This window comes from Hippocampus comes, unplaced genomic scaffold (genome assembly GCF_001891065.2).
Source record: "Hippocampus comes isolate QL1 unplaced genomic scaffold, H_comes_QL1_v1.1 scaffold92, whole genome shotgun sequence".
Lineage (NCBI taxonomy): Eukaryota > Metazoa > Chordata > Actinopteri > Syngnathiformes > Syngnathidae > Hippocampus > Hippocampus comes.
In genome coordinates, this window is record NW_017805379.1 from 3419335 (window position 1) to 3438163 (window position 18829).

Genomic DNA, 18829 nt, shown 5'->3' on the forward strand with positions numbered 1-18829 from the left:
CCCAAAAGGATGTACGACGATTAATGTATCGTTCACATCAGCCACTTGATCGTTTGATGGCGGCGACTATTTTTCTGAAATGTTTACTTTATTTAGAATGTGAGGAAATTTTTGATTTTGCTTTGTTAATTTCGCTCACTGCCTAAATGCTCATTGTAGTTTTTTTTTGGTGTTTGTATGTGTAGCTTCACGAGCATGCAGCCTACCTGGTGGACTCCTTGTGGGAAAGCTCTCAGGAGCTGTTAAAAGACTGGGAGTGTATGACCGAGCTGCTGCTGGAGGAGCCCGTGCAAGGCGAGGAGTGTAAGACAACCGGACAGGATTTAGTCATTCGAAAGCGGCCCACTCTTTTGTTGAATATTTCTGTCCTCTACTCTCCCCCCGACCTCATCCGTCCGTCTCTGCAGTGCTGTCGGACAGACAGGAGAGCGCGCTCATCGAGCTGACCGTGTGCACCATTCGACAGGCAGCAGAGGCCCATCCACCCGTGGGCAGAGGCACGGGCAAACGGGTGGGTCGCGCCACGAGGGAACGGCGGCGATCCGGGATGTTTTCATTTTGAACTGAACCACCTTAAGCGGGTCGCGCACATACCAACATGGGGGTGGGGATCAAAAGTCCGCAAAGATGATCCTGTTGTGTGCGCTGCTTTTGAGCCTGCTCTTTGTCATCGGCACCCGCCCTTACTGGATCATGTTTTGTTTCTGCGCGCCCGTCCAGGTGCTGACGGCCAAGGAGAGGAAGACCCAAATAGATGACAAGAACAAACTGACGGAGCACTTCATCATGGCTCTGCCCATGCTGTTGTCCAAGGTGAGCGAAGCCTTTTCGCTCAAAGCCGAGATGTGAACAGGTCGGGCGACTGATCCCCTCCCGTTTTCTGCCCGCAGTATCAGGCCGACTCTGAGAAAGTGGCCAACCTGCTGCAGATCCCGCAATTCTTCGACCTGGATGTGTACAGCGCCGGGCGCATGGAGAAGCACCTGGACGCGCTGCTCAAGCAGATCCGGCTCGTGGTGGAGAAGCACATCGAGACGGACGTGCTGGAGGCGTGCAGTAAGACCTACAGCATCCTCTGCTCGGAGGAGTACACCATCATGAACCGCGTGGACATCGCCCGCTCGCAGCTCATCGACGAGATGACTGATCGCTTCGCTCACTCCGTGGAAGAGCTGCTGCAGGAGGTGAGACGGTGTCACGAACCAAAACCGCAGGACCTGCCGAAGCGTGTCGACAGATAAACTTACATACCGATGTTTTTTCTTCAAGTAGTTTAATAAGGGCGGCCCGGTGGGCGAGTGGTTAGCGCGTCGACTTCACAGTTTAAAGGTCGTGGGTTCGATCCCGGCTCCGGGATTCCTTTGTGGAGTTTGCATGTTCTCCCCCGGGCCTGCGTGGGTTTTTTTTTCCGGGTACTCCGGTTTTCTCCCACATTTCAAAAACATGCACGGCAGGCTGATTGAACACACTAAGTTGTCCCAGGGTGCGAATGTGAGTGTATATGGTTTATCGTCTCTGTGTGCCCTGCGATTGGCTGGCAACCGGTTCAGGGTGTCCCCCCGCCTACTGCCCGAAGACGGCTGGGATAGGCTCCAGCACCCCCCGTGACCCTTGTGAGGATAAAGCGGATCGGAAAATGGATGGACGGATAGTTCCATAGGCACCACGTCGCAATTAGTTTAGCAGGTGTGCCCATCGCATAAGGAAAGTAAGCACTCACTTAAAATAAGATAAGACATCCTTTATTTGTCCCACACTGGGGAAATTTACAGTCTACAGCAGCAAAATTGGGGGGTAGAAAGAAGAAAAACAAAGAGAAGCCTGCTTTTACCCCCCCAAAAAAATAAATTGTAGTAACTATAATTATCTCACTTCGTAGATACTTGCGGCACCCGCGGAAGCATGTTTGTGCTGTCTTGTGCATCAACATGTTTTTTGAATCACAGGCCGAGGAGGCTGACGACGACGACATCTACAACGTTTTGTCCACCCTCAAGCGACTCACAGCCTTCCACAAGTAAGACTCTCTCATCACTTCCAGTCCGACGGTCCTTTCGCCCTGGTTGTAGAGTAACACTCAATGACCTCCGCCTTCCCCGCAGCGCTCACGACCTGACGCGCTGGGATCTGTTTAGCAACTGCTACCGGCTGCTGAAGGCGGGCATCGAGCTGGGCTCCATGCCGGAGCAGATCGCCGTGCAGGCGCTGCAGTGCTCCCACTACTCCATCCTCTGGCAGCTGGTCAAGATCACGGAGGGGGCGCCCAGCAAGGTGCCACACACGCGACCATTGAGCAACTCACACACTCACTCACTCACTAGAAGCATCGACTTGATATAAATCGACTTTGTCAAACAGTGGATGGGACTTTGAACATCTGCAAAGCTGTCAACCATATTGTTTACATGTATTTATATTTAAAAAAAAAAATGTCCCTAACATATAGTTATCTTTTGTCCAAAGACAACAGGCTTAAAGAAAACAATTTTAGCAAGTTTGGCTTCAAACCACGTCATCAAGCCGTTGTTATGCTCGTAGCATACAAAGGAAGGCCGCTAACCTGTTTTCTGGATTTGGTCACCTAAGCTAAAGATGTCGTTTACACGTCATGTAAGATCATGATTAAAGGGATTAATACTTCACAAGGAACATGTTTGCAACGTGCGGTCAATCAAATAGATTTTTTTTTTTTTAATGATGCTACTTGTGTATGTCCATGCAGGATGACTTGCTGGCCCTCAGGAGGGTCGTGAAGTCTTTCCTTGCCGTGTGCCAGCAGTGCCTGTCCAACGTCAACACGCCCGTCAAAGAGCAGGTACAATTTGAGAGCGCTCTCCCTCGCCACCCCAGATTTTGCCTTTTCTCGGGTTTCCAATCAGCGCGTGCAATCAATCCGTTCCGCTCAGGCCTTTATGCTCCTCTGCGACCTGCTGATGATCTTCAGCCACCAGCTGACGACCGGCAGCCGTGAGGGCCTCCAGCCGCTGGTCTTCAACCCCGACGGCACGCTGCAGAACGAGCTGCTCAACTTCGTCCTGGACCACGTCTTCATCGACCAGGACGACGAGAGCCAGAGCATGGGTGAGAGGAGGGGGTTTGAGAGACACCGGAGCGCACAAAAGGCAAAAAAAACGTCATCTCCATCGTGAATTCCATCGCCTCTCAGAGGGGGACGAGGAGGATGAGGCCAACAAGATCGAGGCCCTGCACAAGAGGAGGAACCTGCTGGCAGCTTTCTGCAAACTCATTATCTACGACATCGTCGACATGCCCGCCGCTGCCGACATCTTCAAACACTACATGAAGGTGACTGCTCATCTCTTCGCCTTAAAAAAAAAACAAAAAAACAATGTTTTTCTTAAAGGTGTCTGATTAGGATTGCAAATGCGCGGACATTTTCCGGTGAATTTCAGCAGACTTTTCGCTTCATTTCTCAGGGAAATTCATCCATTCGAGTTTCTCTTTCTCACTCCACCTTGTATGTCACTTTTTAGTATTATAACGACTACGGCGACATCATCAAGGAGACCCTGAGTAAAACGAGGCAGACGGACAAGATCCTCTGCGCCAAGACGCTCATTCTCAGTCTGCAGCAGGTCAGATATTCCGGACGGCGCCCATGTTTATATCCACACACACACACACACATACACACACACACACACACACACACACACACACACACACACGCGCATCATTGATTTGATGGTATGCGCTTGCAGCTCTTCAACGAGCTGCTGCAGGACCAAGGCCCCAACCTGGACCGCACGTCATCACACGTGAGCGGCATCAAGGAGCTGGCCCGCCGCTTCGCCCTCACCTTCGGCCTGGATCAGATCAAAACCAGGGAGGCGGTGGCCACGCTGCACAAGTGAGCTCGCCGGCGCGTGAGCGGCTTCGGCTCGGCGGTCACGACCAAACGCGCATGCGCTGCTCTCGCCTCAGAAAGTTTCGCGCTTTTCCCTCTTTTGCCATCACTGGTACGCTTTTATGTGGCTCCAGAAAGAAGCCAAGGAAAAAGCACTTTTTTGGGGGTGTATGCAATTGTAAACTTTATTTTTATGTTTTTTTTGTCAGTCTTTTTTTTATTTCTTACGTGCTCAAAATGAGCTAAAATAACCCCCCCCCCAAAAAAAACAACAACAAATCAAGTTGCACAATAAATAAAAGTATAAAAGCGTCCTACAAACTAAAATCCAAACTAAAACTGCTCTGAAAACTGTTCCAATCCGCAATTCTTTCACATTTCTGTCGCGCTATCGAGCTGGAGCCTTTCTTAGGTGTGACTTTTGATTCTGTTTTGCCCTCTTGTCAGAGATGGAATCGAGTTTGCCTTCAAGTACCAGAATTCTCGAGGACCTGACTTTCCTCCCATTAACTTGGCCTTCCTGGAGGTTTTGAGCGAGTTTTCTTCCAAGCTGATCCGCCAAGACAAAAAGACAGTGTAAGTTAAAATCCAGACGGCTCGGAAAGAAATGTTTGATCCGCGCAAGTGCTCCTGCCCCCATCCTGAAATGCCGCGCATCCCGCCAGCCACTCGTACCTGGAGAAGTTCATGTCGGAGTCCATGTCGGAGCGGCGGGAGGACGTGTGGCTGCCGCTGATCTCGTACCGGAACAGCCTGCTGACGGGCGGCGACGAGGACCACATGTCAGTCACGTCAGGCTCCAGCAGCAAGACGGGCTCGGTCCGCAGCAAGAAGGGACGGCCGCCGCTCCACAAGAAACGCGTCGAGGGTACGGCTGGGCCTTTAAGGCCTCAAAGAAAATATATATATTTTTTTATGTTCTATGTGATTTTTTTCTGGGATTTCCTTCCACCGGGCTCCTCTCCGTCATCCACAAAATACTGCGAAAATAATTCAATTTATCTTATCTGTATCTTAGCGGGAATCAACCCCCCCTCACCCCTCCCCGCTCATTTATTTATTTTTAAATAGTAGCTAAAGTGGCCGCAAGCAATGCGCATCAGCAGGGACATGCTTTGCTACTTTAAAAAAAAAAAAAAAAAAAACTCATCCTGGGAAATACTTTTGAATTAACGAGTGAGATCATTTGATTGACTCGCCTCGAGATTGAGGTGAATGGCGCGGGGGGAGCAACGGCGTCGGGCGTACTCACGTCGACTTCCTCCTGACCTTGCAGAGGAGAGCAGCGTGGAGGGCTCGTGGCTGATGCGCAACGACACCTTGCAGACGCCCAGCACGCTGCAAACCCCTCAGCTCACCTCCACCGTCCTCCGAGAAAACAGGCCGGCGGAACACATGCCCGACCCCGACTCGGAACCCGGGTCGGAGAACGACTTTGTCCACAAGTGAGCGCCACCGCCGCCTTTCGGCTCATTTGAAGCACCCTTTTTTGGGTGTCTGCTTCACACCGCCGTGCCTTCAGCCCGCAGATGCAGATGTCGTGGCTCAGCCAGCAGAAGATGGAGGAGGTGAGCCGGAAGGACCGGACGGCCATGAACTACATCAAGTCACGCAGCAATCAAGGCGTCCGGCAGACCGTGTAAGTTGGAAAAGTTGCCGCATGCGTTCTGTATACCGGAACACACACACAAGATGCTCAATTTCGGCCCAGTTATCATACATCGCTGTGTACCTCGCGTTAGCTAATGGCATGATAGGTGATGAAACATCACTCTCAACACACCCCACATTGCAGGATAAATGCTCCGAATTCTATTTTACAGACATCTGATAATTCCGGCCTTTTATTGGACGTGGGCTAAGATGCTCAAATAAAGCCCGAACATCATACACGTGTACCTTACTTCATCATTGTCAAGATGGACTGGGAAAAAAAATATGTATAATTCCGAACTCATCCCACAAGATAATCAATAAAACTATCATATTTGTCCTCATTATCTGCATTTGTATATTCCGCGAATGTGCAGACGGATCACCAAGCCGCCGATCGATTAAAGGTGGAACTAACACAACCGATCGTGTTATACTCTCGTTCGACGGCATATTTGTGGAATGTGGTGCTCTCGTGGGCGTCAAATGACTGCGCTTGGCTCCAGGCGCGGGCTGATGGAGGATGACGCCGAGCCCATCTTCGAGGACGTGATGATGTCGTCGCGAGGCCAACTGGAGGACATGAACGAGGAGTTCGAAGACACCATGGTCATCGACCTGGTCGGTGACGACGCCGTCGGCTGGCCGCGCTCGTTTGAGCCGTTCTGTTCTTTTGTCTTGATGAATGGTTGAATAGTTTGTTTATTTATTTTTTTATTTTTAAACCCCGCCAGCCGCCATCGAGGAACAGACGCGAAAGAGCGGAACTAAGACCGGACTTCTTCGACTCGGCAGCCATGATCGAGGACGAGTCGGTGAGAAATTCCGACAGTAAATGTCACTCTGCGCTCAAGTGCAACGGTTTGGTTTAATTCAGTGCACTCGCAAAACCAATTTGATGATTCAAATTCGTTAAACCTCTGCTGGTCTTTTTTTTTGAGGAGGCTTCTATCGGGCAAGAACATTTTGTACCATTCAACTTAATTTTAATTGATGCCACACAGCTCACAATAAGTCCCATTTGTCAAAGAAAACCAATCACAAAAATCATAATTATTCACAGAATCTCCATTTTTTTTTTTTTTTTGTGCATCCACAATTTAAGGCCTTCTTCTTCCCATCAAATATTTGCATGACCCATCAAATATTTGCATGAACGTTTTTTGTGAATTTTTTGTTTGTGTGTCCTTGCAGGGGTTCAGCATGCCCATGTTCTGATGACAATGGTTTGGGGGGGAAGAAAAAAGAAAAGAAAAAAAAGGCGCTTTCTGATCAGGAAGTAAAAAGACAGCGGTGGTGGGGTGGATCCACGTGAGCTGTCAGTCACACTCCTTTCCGAAGAAGGTATTGTACAAGTACTTCACCTCTGGACACCTGGTCCACCTCTTCTTCCTCCCAGGACAGTTTGGAGAAAGTGTTGGCCGGGTGTTCCACTCTATATCTCCCCCCCCCCTCTCGTGCCCTTCCGCCCTTCCCTTCCCTTGTGTTTGCACTTTGGTCCATCCGCATCAGTTCAAACCAAGAGTGGATGTCAACTCTACATGGTCTATATCTGTGCTCTTATCACTCCTCCCCGCCATCCTGTTCCGATCTTGGAATTACTCTGCACACAAATAGTTTTTTTGTAAAGTCAAAACAAAAACAAGAAAAAGACATTTCTAATTCTGTAGCTTTAGTCCGAAAAGTTTTAAAATGAAGTGTTTGTTTGTACAGCGTTTCCTTCTCGAATGTGTATTCTTTTCATTTGTTGCCAAATGGTGGCCTACATACAAACATTCTCCTCCGGATCTTCCCCGTCTCACTTTTTTTTACCTACCCGCCCCCCCTTTCCCTCACTGCTTCAGTATTTGCTGTTGCCCCCTCGCCGCTACAGACAGTGTTTGACTCGTGTCGGTGCATCACATATGTTGTTTGAATGTGTATTCAGGTTTTGCTTGTGTAAATATCACAGACTGTCCGCGGAGCCCTAACGTGCTCTCAAAAGCCTCCTTTTTCTTTTTTTTTTTTGGTTTTTTTCTGTTGTTTTCAGTCGACCTTCAATCGTTTTTAAGAAAATAAAATGTGTACTCAATTTACAGTTGTCATCTTTTTGCACTCAAAAAGTAAAAAAAAATAAAAAATAAAAAATAAAAAAATGGTTTACAGTATTGTAGTTTTCTACTTTGATATTTCATCCCTCACCAGTGGCCCTACTGTCCAATTAGACAAAAAAGGCAGTTTTGTCAAAGTCTATTATTTATTGTATTACGATTAAAAAGGCACCATTTCTGCTTGACCTAAATTCAAACATGAGGAGTGAAGCTGAAGGTGGATGGGGGGTGGGGGGAAACAATGAAAATATTGCTAATATGAATGAAATTCATCCGTTAAAAATGACAAGAATGTCACCAAAAAAATTGTCCAGATGCGATCCGGGATTGACCTGCGTATTTTTTTTTGCACTCCAGGCTTCCAGTGGAGTGGAGAGGAAGGGGGAAAACAAACAAACAAACGAGGCGATGTTTTACAGAGGAATGTTGGCGTGCTTCTTCCAAGGGTTGACCTGCTTCTTGCTGGCCAGCACCTCCAGGTCTCGGCAAATCCTCTTGCGCGTGGTGGACGGCTCAATGATGTCGTCCACGAAACCTGCAGTACCAGTATGAGTGAGATTGTGTTCCAGAGGAGCGTTCAAATTTTTTTTTTGCAAATATTGCAAAGTTTTAAGAATTGAAATGAAAAATTGTACAAATAATATAATGTGAAGTCCCCCAAAGTTAAGACTATCATGATTGACAAATACAACTCCCCCAAATATTTATTTGATGGAAATATCGTCCAAAGAAAATCCAACAAATTTAAGATTCCAATTATTCACTTAGACTAATTTTTAGTCTTTTTAATTATAGTAAAATGTATCACTCCCACAAAAATAGTAATTTATTGCCAAAACAAAATCTACAAAATAAATAGTTCTTTAAAGTATATTCAATACAACAAAAAAAATATAAATCTTGCTCAAACAAATTTAAAAAAAAAAAGATTTATCATTAGAAAAATGAATAAAACAATTTTATTACTGACCAATAAAAAAACCCTAAGCTCTGAAAACATGCAATTTTAAAATACCCCAAATATGATATTGATGCCCCATCCGAGATTTGATTTTTTTTCTCAGAGGAGAATTATATTAAATGTCTATGAAACTCCACACCTTTATCAAAAATATATATACTGTCGACTTTTGCTAAAAAGGTCAGGTGGCAGTCAGGAGGTACCTCTGACTGCAGCAGGGAAAGGGTTGGCAAACTTGTCTACATATTCCGCTTCGGCCTCGGCCTGGTTCTCCTTTCCTCTGAAGATGATCTGAACGGCTCCCTAACACACAAATTCACCGCGTATTAAAACAAAAAGTCTCCACACAAATGCTGGGCTTTTGAAGTATAAAAAAATGACACCAAGATAAATAATTTCAAAAATGTTTCTGTAATTAATATCACCTCGAACCTGGACGAATAAACTGGGCAAAAGAAAATTAGAGATTAAGTTTAAAAAAAAAAAAGTAGGAGGAGAGAATTTGGCTGAAATAAAGTTCAGCTGTTCTTGTCGGGTGATGGAAGGCTTTGTACCTTTGCGCCCATGACGGCCACCTCAGCCGTAGGCCAAGCGTAGTTGACGTCTCCTCTCAGGTGTTTGGAGCTCATCACGTCATACGCGCCACCATAAGCCTGCAATGGAGCAAATTTTAAATGCCAGGAAAAAAATTAAATGTCCTGCTAAACATTGTCTTACAGAGTAAGCCCCCTTCCCCATTTGAGTCTTTTCTCACAAATATGAACTTCATTAGCATTGTTCAAAAAGAATCATCATTGCTCCAAAAATGATTAATCATAAGGTCACACACCTTCCTGGTGATGACGGTGATCTTCGGCACGGTGGCCTCGGCGAAGGCGAACAGCAGCTTGGCTCCGTGGCGGATGATGCCGCCGTACTCCTGAGACGTGCCCGGCAGGAAGCCTGGCACGTCCACGAAGGTGACGATGGGAATGTTGAAGGCGTCGCAGAAGCGCACGAAGCGAGCACCTTTCACCGATGAGTTGATGTCCAGGCAGCCTGGCCGCCAAAACCACCAAAAACGTGACCGACAAGACGCTAACGCCGTACGAACGAAGAGACGGGCGACAATGTTGACTCACCAGAAGCCACTTTGGGCTGGTTACCTACCATGCCCACCGTGCGCCCATTCATGCGAGCGAATCCCACCACGATGTTTTTGGCGTAGTCGGGCATGATCTCGAAGAATTCTCTTTCATCCGCGATCTAGCAAAGGTGGCAAAAGTACTACGCTGTACTTAAGTAGAAGTATGGATACTTTTGTTAAAAAAAATAATAAAAAAGACGAAAGTGGAGTGTGGATTCAACTCCATCACTATTAACTTACAGATCCTGGTCTTCAAAAATAAAAAACTAAATAAAAAAAAAAAAGTCATGCCCAATGCTAACTGAAAAAAATATAACGCCTATTTTGACGAAGCAGAAATCACAGATATGCTTTCAAATGTACAGTTACAATTACAAAGTCATCACAAAAATGAGTACTCAAAGTGTAGCAGACCTGAAAATCTACTTGTTTTCAATCCCACCGCCGCCATGTAGTTTCGGGCAGACTCGTTTTATTTCCCCATGATCCTGAAACGTTGTTGTTTTGATCACTTACAGCGTGGATGATGTCCAACATGTCGTAGGCCTTCGTCGACTCAAACGGGACGATGGTGTCCAGCATTGGAACCAGGCGCTCGCTAAAGTAAGGCCAGACAAAAAATAAAATCGGACATTTTCCACTTGGGGCAGTTGCAGAAGTGCCCTACCATGTCCGGCAGATGGAATTAGTTGTGAATCGTGCAAAAAGCTTGATGAGGAAAAACTATCCTGCTGAGAGATTTTTTTTTTCTTTCAAAACGTACACAAATTTATGCCCCGTGAATTCTGCCTAGCAACAAGTCAGGGTTGGGGTTTTGCATGGAGGGGAGTGGCTAAGGTTTTTGTTTTTTTTTTGACTCACAAATTCTAGCTGGCGAGGTATTTACTTATTTATTTTACATTTTCTTTCTGATGTTCCTGCGACGAGGGGAGTGGCTAAGGTTTTTTTTTTTTTTTTTGGGGCTCACAAATTCTAGCTGGCCAGGTATTATGTATTTATTTTACATTTTCTTTCTGATGTTCCCGGGACTCAGCCTGTCGTGAAAGGACAGGCTGAGTCACGGGAACTAAAAAGTGCAAAGACGCGCCGAGCCGTTTTGTCTACCTGGAGTCGTGACACTCCCTGACAGGCGCAGCGTCCTGATTGCTGAGCGGCAGGAAGTTGAAGAAGTGGCGCAGGTGCAACAGAGCTTCCACGTCATTCTCGAATGCCCGGTGTGCCACGCCTGGAAAAGCACCACAAACGACCCTCGCAATTTCCACAGAGGTTACGCAAAACTGGGACGACGACGGCGACGACAAATTTACTGACCGGATACGCTCGTGTGCGTCTTGGCTCCGCCCAGTTCCTCCTGAGTGACGTCTTCATTCGTGACGGACTTGACCACGTCGGGACCCGTGATGAACAGGTATGACGTGTCCTTGGTGCAGATGCAAGCGGTTAACGGTTTTACAAACACAAAAAGTGGAGCAACACGTAAGATAATAACGAAGAATCCGTTTCCCATTTTCAATTGCTGTTGCGGTTTTTACAAATACAAACACGATTTGTGTGTCAAATGTTCATTTGCACAAGCACAAATTTGCACTACAAAACAAAAAGTCATCCCAACAAGCAAAGCTGAATATTTGAATTGGATGCGGGGCCCAGTCCAACTAGCATGTTCTGTCTCTCTCTTACCTTGACCATGAAGGTGAAGTCGGTCAGGGCGGGTGAGTAGACGGCGCCGCCCGCACAGGGTCCCATGATGAGGGAGATCTGAGGGACCACCCCGGACGCCATTACATTCCTCTAGAGGGATTCACACACACATACAGTGCACTTTATAATCCCGTGTGTCTCAAGTCACAATTGTGGTTGTGCTTACTGATTTTGAACAGATATAATGTGGTACACGGCACCCAAAAACCTGCCAAAATGTGTTTGGATATACTAAATCCAGTGTTCTTTGCTAGCAAGTGTATGTTGTCGCCATACCGGAACAAGAACTACTTCCTGCTTTTGTATGTACGAATCATGGGAACTGTAGTCCTACTAGCACAAGCCGTTGATTTGTGCTCCATCTGACAAACTTCAGATGCCCAATAGCTGTTTGACTGTTGGGCCTAAATTCTGCGTTTTATTTGACTTAAAGGCAATTTAATAAGAGTGTTTAAGGTATCTCGACGCCGTTAGTTTGTCCGACTTCTAGGGCTGTCGTAAAGCGAAAGTAGCTGCCGAAAAGTGTGTTGGCAAGGTAGAGGAAAACAAGTCAGGCATGGAGCGACAACTTTTCTGACTGTGTGTGTGTGATTCCACTCGTGCTCATTGTTTTTGCGACGTTGTCAATTTTGTAATAAGAAGGCAGTCGGGGAAAATAAGAACGCAAGCCTTTTTTTGTTCAATTACAACAGCGAACAACATGCAATTTGAATCAACTATTCAACATATGATGCTTCACAAAAATAATGCGCTTTATAATCCAGTACGTCTTATGTGTGAAAATAGCCGTGCTACTGCGCCTTATAATTCGGTGCGCTTTAATAATACGTTTTTAGCATTTAAAAAAATGGGGGGAAGCATGGTTTGGATACATTTTGAAAATAATCTTCCCTTCAAAAATATTTTTAATAAGTTCAAATAACACAGTGTATTTTCTTGAAATCAGTTATGTCTTATAAATATAATGTTAATGATTAATTATGTTTTATTATTTATCTGACTTGTTTTCTGGGTGACTGTGTGGCGTGCACGTCACCAGGAATATGTCTGCGTATCCGGCCAGAGACTCCACGCCCTCTTGGATGCGAGCACCTCCGGAGTCATTGAGGCCGATGACGGGCGCTCCCACCATCATGGCCTGGTCCATTATCTAAACGACGAAGAGCGCACATGTCACCGATGACAACACGTCCGCTCGAAATCCTCCTTGGCAAACGCTTACCTTGCAAATCTTCTGCGCGTGAGCTCCAGACAGACTGCCGCCAAATACAGTGAAATCCTGAACACCCAAATCACGATATGTTAAGGATTCACAGTTTTGTTTTGGTTTTTAACACGCAAAAGTCAAAGCATTATCAGCATTGACTTTTGCTGATAACGCAAAAGTCAATGGTGAAACAAGGATGGCGTTTTGGGGGTCTCCAGAAAAGTGACTATTCTAGAGGTATGGAAATTTCGCCCAACATATACTTCATCCCACAGATAAGTCATTTTGATCATATTAACATGACAAAAAGTAGTGCTGTGAATTTACTTGACAGCCCCACCTGACTGAAAACGTACACCAGGCGGCCGTTGATTCTGCCGAGACATATACTTCATCCCACAAATAAGTCATTTTGATCAAATTAACATGACAAAAGATAGTGCTGTGAATTTACTTGACAGCCCCACCTGACTGAAAACGTACACCAGGCGGCCGTTGATTCTGCCGCTTCCCGTCACCACGCTGTCACCTGGGAACTGTAGGCACATAACAGGAAGTGACATCAAACACTCAGGAAGAGGAAGCTGACGATGACGACGACCATCACCTTGTTTTGATCCTGCTCCATGCCGAAGTCGGAGCAGCGGTGCTCCACGAACATGTCCGTCTCGCAGAAGGACTCGGCGTCCAGCAGGAGCTCAACTCGCTCTCGAGCTGTCAGCTTGCCCTGCGCAAGTGTTTTCAACTTTTAATTATATTTCATGGTTATCCCACTACAGGTACATAAGTGAAAACACCACAAGTGTCGAGCTTTTTGTTTATTTTTTTTAATATTTGTTTTGTTTTGGGTTTTTTTGTATATTTCATCTTTAATTAGAATCTTTGGGTAATTGATGTCACCACAGAAGTGAAAAATAAAATCCCCGATTGATTTTATTGGTGAGGTCACAAAAGACGTGGACAACTCCACATTTGGAGAATCATGTGACCAAAGAAGTAGAAAATTTCCCAAGTCACTACGTCGTCCCAACTCCACCAAGACTTATTCATTAGCTTTTCACCCGTTTGTGTTGCGCGTCGATCCTCTTCTGACCTCCGCCGACCAGCGCCGCCTTACGTTTCTTCTCAATGCGCTCCCTCACGGACAGGTGGCTGACCGAGTAGCATCGGTTCGTCGCGAGTGTCGGTGCGGCATGTTTGACCGGCGCCAGACTCCTGAACGACAGCCGCAAGCCGTCGAGAAACCCGCGGCTTCCCCGAGCAACACAGTAAGCCGCCATCATAGCTGCGCGTGTCTCTCCGGTGACAGAAGGCAAGCCGAAACGAGCAGTCATACGAGCCAATGGCGAGCGAGGGGCGCTCTCCCACAACCAATTCGACTGGAGGATAGAAAAGGCGGGACTTGAGTAAAAGGGGTTCGGCCTATTCAAAAAAATTTAACCCTGGCTTTACTCTTTCAGGTACGGAGCACTTCTTTTGGTCTCGTGTTCTGCGTGTGCGTGTGCTTTGCATACACATTTGAATGCATTACAAGTATTCTATGTTGGATTTGTATTCTACTTTTTGATCTGCTGAAGTTCAAAACTTTGAGCGTAAACACAGTTACTTGAGACGTTGTACCTGGTTCTTCAGCTTTATAAATATGAAACCTTGTCGGTCAGGGATACCAAGTACCCGACGTGGCAGCCATATTGGGAGGGACAACGTCCCCGTCAAAGGCAATGATTTAACATTGAAATTCAATTTAACGTGCTCATTTCTCCGTTTATTTTCGTCATATTTACTATAGTGTTGATGCCCAAACATGTGAAATCAAAAAGAAATGTGAAAGTTCTTGTAAATTTGCAAATGTAGGTTATGGCAATTTGACAATGTCTATTGCATTTACAGCTGAAGCAATATCCAAATTAATAAAATCAAATTGGCGTTCAATTTTGAATGCCTGCTCGCGTTTGTTATTGTCAATATTTTATAATAACTGATAAAATTATCATAGCAGATTTTTACAGTAGTGCGCAAGAACAACGAAAGGGGACGTTAGGCCGAGACAGGAGCCCTTCTTCCCACTTCCGCCCCCCCCTTAAAACGGTAACCACGGTAACTAACGAGTGCCGAGACAGGAGCCCTACTTCCCACTTCCGCCCCCCCCCCTTAAAACGGTAACCACGGTAACTAACGAAGTCTCGCGTGAGTTCGGTTAGCGTCGAGCGAGAAAAGCAATATCTATGGAGAGAGGGGTTTGATGCGAGGAAGTGCAAATCAAATGATTGATGAAATTTCCGAAAGGCACGGCGAGCTTCATGTGTCCTTTCGCCGGCCGGCCGTTACGGTAGATCGCGCGGAAGAAACCACCAACACCGCAGGATCAACCAACATCCAGACCCACCCTGTCTACAAGGCAGCCCTGAGGGAATTTGAACATTTCCGAGAGCTCTAATTTTTTTTTGGGGGGGGAGCTAACAATGCTAACTTTAGCTTTGTTTACATGTAGCGCGCGCGCGTCGTAACTGGGAGCTAATCGCAAACCGAATCCGTTTAACCACCCACGTATGAACCCGACGTTATTGTTTGACCACAATTAAGCCACTTGTTTTGAAAAGACTTTATTTATGGCCAGTCGAGTGACTTCTCGCGCGAGGCTACAAGCCGCCGCCAGCGAGCTAGCTAGGCTGCTAAGCTAACAGGCTAGGCTCCGCGAAACAATGCTACCCCTTTGAAGATGGCTATACAACTACAACGTTCGCCCCGACTGCGAGTAAGAATGTGAAGAATTATGACGTCGTGCGAACGAGCGTTTCCACCAAAGAGTGCTGATATTGATAAATTTTAGATATACTATAAATGGCTTGCAGCTTACTGTCCACTCCGATACTGGACTGATAAAAGAAGCGTCAATAGCCCCTCTGCCTAGCTTGGATATAAACTCCTTCCACATCCACGCGCGGCGTACCCCAACTCCTCCCCCAGAGAGGCGGCGATGAACCCGGTCAACGCGGCCGCGCTGTACGTGTCCGCCAGCCGGGCCGTGCTGCAGTGCGACCCGCGGCAGCCGCACACCTTCTCGGACATGTACACGCTGCTGCCCTTCTTCCGACAATCGTTGGCATGTCTCGTCTGTGGTAAGCGCCACTACGGGGAAAATCGTAATATTGCCTTGTTATTTATACCACTGGTGGGCGTGTATGTGTGGCAGCGCTTGACACAATTTGTCGTCGCCCTGGCAACGAGGCCGAGCCCCTATCATGTCTTTCTCGCCTTCAGTTGCCAAAACATGACTCCGCTTTTATTTACTATTCATCCTGTGTTTAGCTAGCTAGCACAGCTCACTTAAAAAGGGACATGCAGTAGCAAGTAAAAAGGATGTGAAGTCTTCGGAATGATTTCTGCATGAATCGGTCAAAAAAATGTGTTCTGAACTTCATCTAAGTCACAGCAGTAGACAAACACAGTCTGCTTGAGCTAGTACCACACAAACAATCTGTCCTCATGTATTTTTATTGAACACACAATATAAACTCCACCAAAATTGTGGCGTTTGTAATGTTACCAATACTGCACAAAGAGTGTCTCTGGACTGCCTTTCACCCATCAAGTGTTTAATTGATAGTGTGAAGATTCGAATCGTGGTTGCCGATTGCTGTCTGGAAGGCAAATTTGCCAAGGACAGATTGATACGGTTGGATTATAGGATTATAAACCATTAATAATCAGCCGATATTCACCCATTTGAAGATAATGATAATTGGGTGGAGTTTTGCCGATTAAATTCGGACATATTGTTACATTCTCATGGGATATTAAATGTTGTTCACTGTTGGGACTTACTCAGAAGGAGATCCTTGCACCATTTGCCCACTAGATGGAGCTCCGACTCCTTTGCCACTCATCAAGAAGGCAGCAGGTCCACCAAGCAGCTTAAACATTTTTGAAAGCTGCAGTTTTACTTTGAACAAGCAATTTTTTTTTTCCTCCAGGCGAGCTCGTGCGGGATCCGGTGTCGGCGCCGCACCCCGGCTGTCCGCACCACGTGTGTCTGGGCTGCCGGGGCCAGAAGACGGCAGCGGGGCGGGTGGCTTGCGGACGCTGCCGGGACGCGGCCGGCTTCCGAGAGGACAAGCAGCTATCGCTGCTGGTGCGGCTCTACCGAAAACTGTGCGTCTACGTGGCCCATTCGGCGCTGCTGCCGTGCGTCAGCGCCAACGCCGAGCTGATGGCGCTGCTGGAGGAGGCGCTGGTGGTACCGGCAGAGGATGCAGAGTCGCCGGACGCCCAGGATTCCTCTGCAAGTAGGGAGCTAATCTTGTTAACTAAAACTCATGAAATAACTCAAGCTAAAATGAAAACACTTTTTTAAAAAAATGAAAACATATATAATCATAGCGAAAATGTCCACAGGTTTTGTTGAGGTAATTATTAGCCATTTGAAATGTATTTATTTTGGTATAAAATGATGGTCAAATGATTATTTTAAAATTGTAGTTTTATTTATCACCCAATATTTGATTGCTGTTTTATTTATTGATTTTATTTTTTTTAAATCTTGAGCTTGACAAATACGCAATTAAAAATAAAACAATACAAAAACTAAACTAAAATATAATGCTTAGTGGGGGGGTGGAAATAAATTAATAAATAAGACCTGCTCTAAAAAGCAATTAAAACAAACCGAATTTAAAAAAAATAATAAAGTCAAAATCAAATAAAAACTAATAATAAAAGAAATAAATCAATATTATCACCCTGGTAGGAGCACCGGATGGCGAGTTGGTGAAAAGCGAGCTTGGGGATGACCGGCAGCCCGTGGAGGACAGCGAGTTGGCGAGTAGCCAGCCCGTGAACGAGGAGTTGCCGGACGGTGAGCCCGCGGAGGATGGTGACTTGAAACCGGACGCCATCGAGTCGACCTCCCCCACCAAGGAGCCGCGCCAACCCGCCGAGCTGTACCCGGAGCTCGGGGCGTGCAACCGAGCACTCCAGGAGAGCCTGGAGCCCTCCTCGCCCGAGCTGGAGGTGTGCGAGCTTATGGAGGAGACGCTAGCTCCACCCCCTGCCGAGGGACACTCCGCGTCCGACACGGCCACCCTGGAGCTGAGTCTCACCACTGGACCCTTCACCGCGGGAGCCTTTGCCCCCGGATCCTTCCCCAATGGAACCTTCCCCTCTGGGGCCTTCGCCCCCGCGCCGGGCGGCAGGGAGCTGGAGGAGGGCGAGGTGCTTCTTCTCAGCGTCGAGGAGGTTCTCCAGACTCTGGACCCCCTCCAGCCGCCCACCGACGGCCCCCCGGACCGGCACTCCCACATGTACCTGCAGTTGGACGCCGCACACAACTACACGCAGCTCCACGCGGACAGGACTCACGTGGCGCTGAGCCCCGCCTTCCCCCCTCCGCCTCTCACCGTCCCCCTGCCCCCCTCGCCCTCCTCCTCACCGTCGTCGTCGTCGCGCCACAAACGCAAGCGCTCGCGATCGGAGAGCGACCGCGAGCAGGTGAAGCCGCTCCCCATCGCTTCCATCCTGCAGGGGCCCACGTCGCCACGCGGGCAGCACGCCGCCGCGCTGCCCCACGCTTATTCATCTCTATACAACGGGGCGTCGCCCAAGCCCGCACGCCACCACCACCACCATCATCACCACCACCACCACCACCACAGCAAGGGCGCCCGCAAGCACGGCGAGCTGGGAGCCAAGAAGAAGGCTCGCTCGGGCGCCAAGTGCAAAGAGCGCGGCAAAGAGCAGCGCCTGCAACTGACCGGCTGCCTGGTGCCCCCCGCACCACCGCGGGCCCCCTACAAGAAGCCCGTGGAGAAGAAAGGCTGCAAATGCGGACGCGCCACCCAGAACCCCTCGGTGCTCACCTGCAGGGGGCAGCGATGCCCCTGCTACTCCAACCGCAAGGTGAGAATAGGACCCAACCATTCATATGATCAAAATAGTTTTGTACCGTAGTTCATTCATGATAATTACTTTGTTGAAAAATGTTTGTGGTGTTAACTGTCGGCAGGCATGCCTGGACTGCATTTGCCGCGGCTGCCAAAACTCTTACATGGCCAACGGCGAGAAGAAGCTGGAGGCATTCGCCGTGCCCGAGAAGGCGCTGGAGCAGACGCGGCTCACGCTGGGCATCAACCTCACCAGCATCGCGGCGGCCGCCGCCCTTCGCAGCCCGCCGGGCAGCGGACTTCGCGCCGGCACCCTGCTCAACGTCGCCACGGCCACCGGCGCG

At 47.7% G+C, this 18829-nt stretch overlaps 3 protein-coding genes across 3 annotated transcripts in view; 2 read left to right on the forward strand and 1 right to left on the reverse strand.

The window, feature by feature from the left end:
- Positions 1-6772, forward strand: part of stag1a (STAG1 cohesin complex component a) — a 28099-nt gene extending 21327 nt beyond the window's left edge. The window contains exons 15-32 of the mRNA XM_019872369.1: positions 186-303; positions 408-511; positions 721-813; positions 891-1184; positions 1947-2017; positions 2103-2271; positions 2723-2815; positions 2907-3081; positions 3167-3306; positions 3495-3596; positions 3723-3871; positions 4316-4444; positions 4534-4736; positions 5145-5313; positions 5391-5507; positions 6028-6142; positions 6256-6336; positions 6716-6772. Coding sequence (XP_019727928.1) covers positions 186-303; positions 408-511; positions 721-813; positions 891-1184; positions 1947-2017; positions 2103-2271; positions 2723-2815; positions 2907-3081; positions 3167-3306; positions 3495-3596; positions 3723-3871; positions 4316-4444; positions 4534-4736; positions 5145-5313; positions 5391-5507; positions 6028-6142; positions 6256-6336; positions 6716-6739 — 2346 coding nt within the window. The 3' untranslated portion in view covers positions 6740-6772. The remainder of the gene's footprint in view (positions 1-185; positions 304-407; positions 512-720; positions 814-890; positions 1185-1946; positions 2018-2102; positions 2272-2722; positions 2816-2906; positions 3082-3166; positions 3307-3494; positions 3597-3722; positions 3872-4315; positions 4445-4533; positions 4737-5144; positions 5314-5390; positions 5508-6027; positions 6143-6255; positions 6337-6715) is intronic.
- A 1203-nt stretch (positions 6773-7975) lies between these two features.
- pccb (propionyl-CoA carboxylase subunit beta) lies at positions 7976-13960 on the reverse strand. Its single transcript, XM_019872370.1, has 14 exons — positions 13668-13960; positions 13214-13333; positions 13074-13142; positions 12622-12678; positions 12436-12549; positions 11379-11489; positions 11010-11118; positions 10803-10923; positions 10215-10296; positions 9694-9817; positions 9402-9610; positions 9127-9225; positions 8776-8875; positions 7976-8146 (listed from the first exon to the last, which is right to left on the reverse strand). The coding sequence occupies exons 1-14, from the start codon at positions 13938-13940 to the stop codon at positions 8025-8027; spliced, it is 1710 nt and encodes a 569-aa protein (XP_019727929.1). The 5' UTR covers positions 13941-13960; the 3' UTR covers positions 7976-8024.
- A 774-nt stretch (positions 13961-14734) lies between these two features.
- LOC109517244 (E3 ubiquitin-protein ligase MSL2-like) overlaps positions 14735-18829 on the forward strand; it is a 5097-nt gene continuing 1002 nt past the window's right edge. Inside the window, exons 1-4 of the mRNA XM_019872272.1 lie at positions 14735-15725; positions 16581-16892; positions 17354-18501; positions 18608-18824. Coding sequence (XP_019727831.1) covers positions 15584-15725; positions 16581-16892; positions 17354-18501; positions 18608-18824 — 1819 coding nt within the window. The 5' untranslated portion in view covers positions 14735-15583. The remainder of the gene's footprint in view (positions 15726-16580; positions 16893-17353; positions 18502-18607; positions 18825-18829) is intronic.

Bases quoted from the DNA above. Each gene is read 5' to 3' on its own strand.
- pccb (XM_019872370.1), bottom strand. From the start codon at position 13,940: ATGACTGCTCGTTTCGGCTTGCCTTCTGTCACCGGAGAGACACGCGCA. The intron at 13,334-13,667 runs GTGAAAAGCTAA...ACACTTGCGCAG, and splicing joins TCGACGCGCAACACAAACGG to GGCAAGCTGACAGCTCGAGA. The intron at 10,297-10,802 runs GTAGACAAAACG...GCCTTACTTTAG, and splicing joins AGGGAGTGTCACGACTCCAG to CGAGCGCCTGGTTCCAATGC.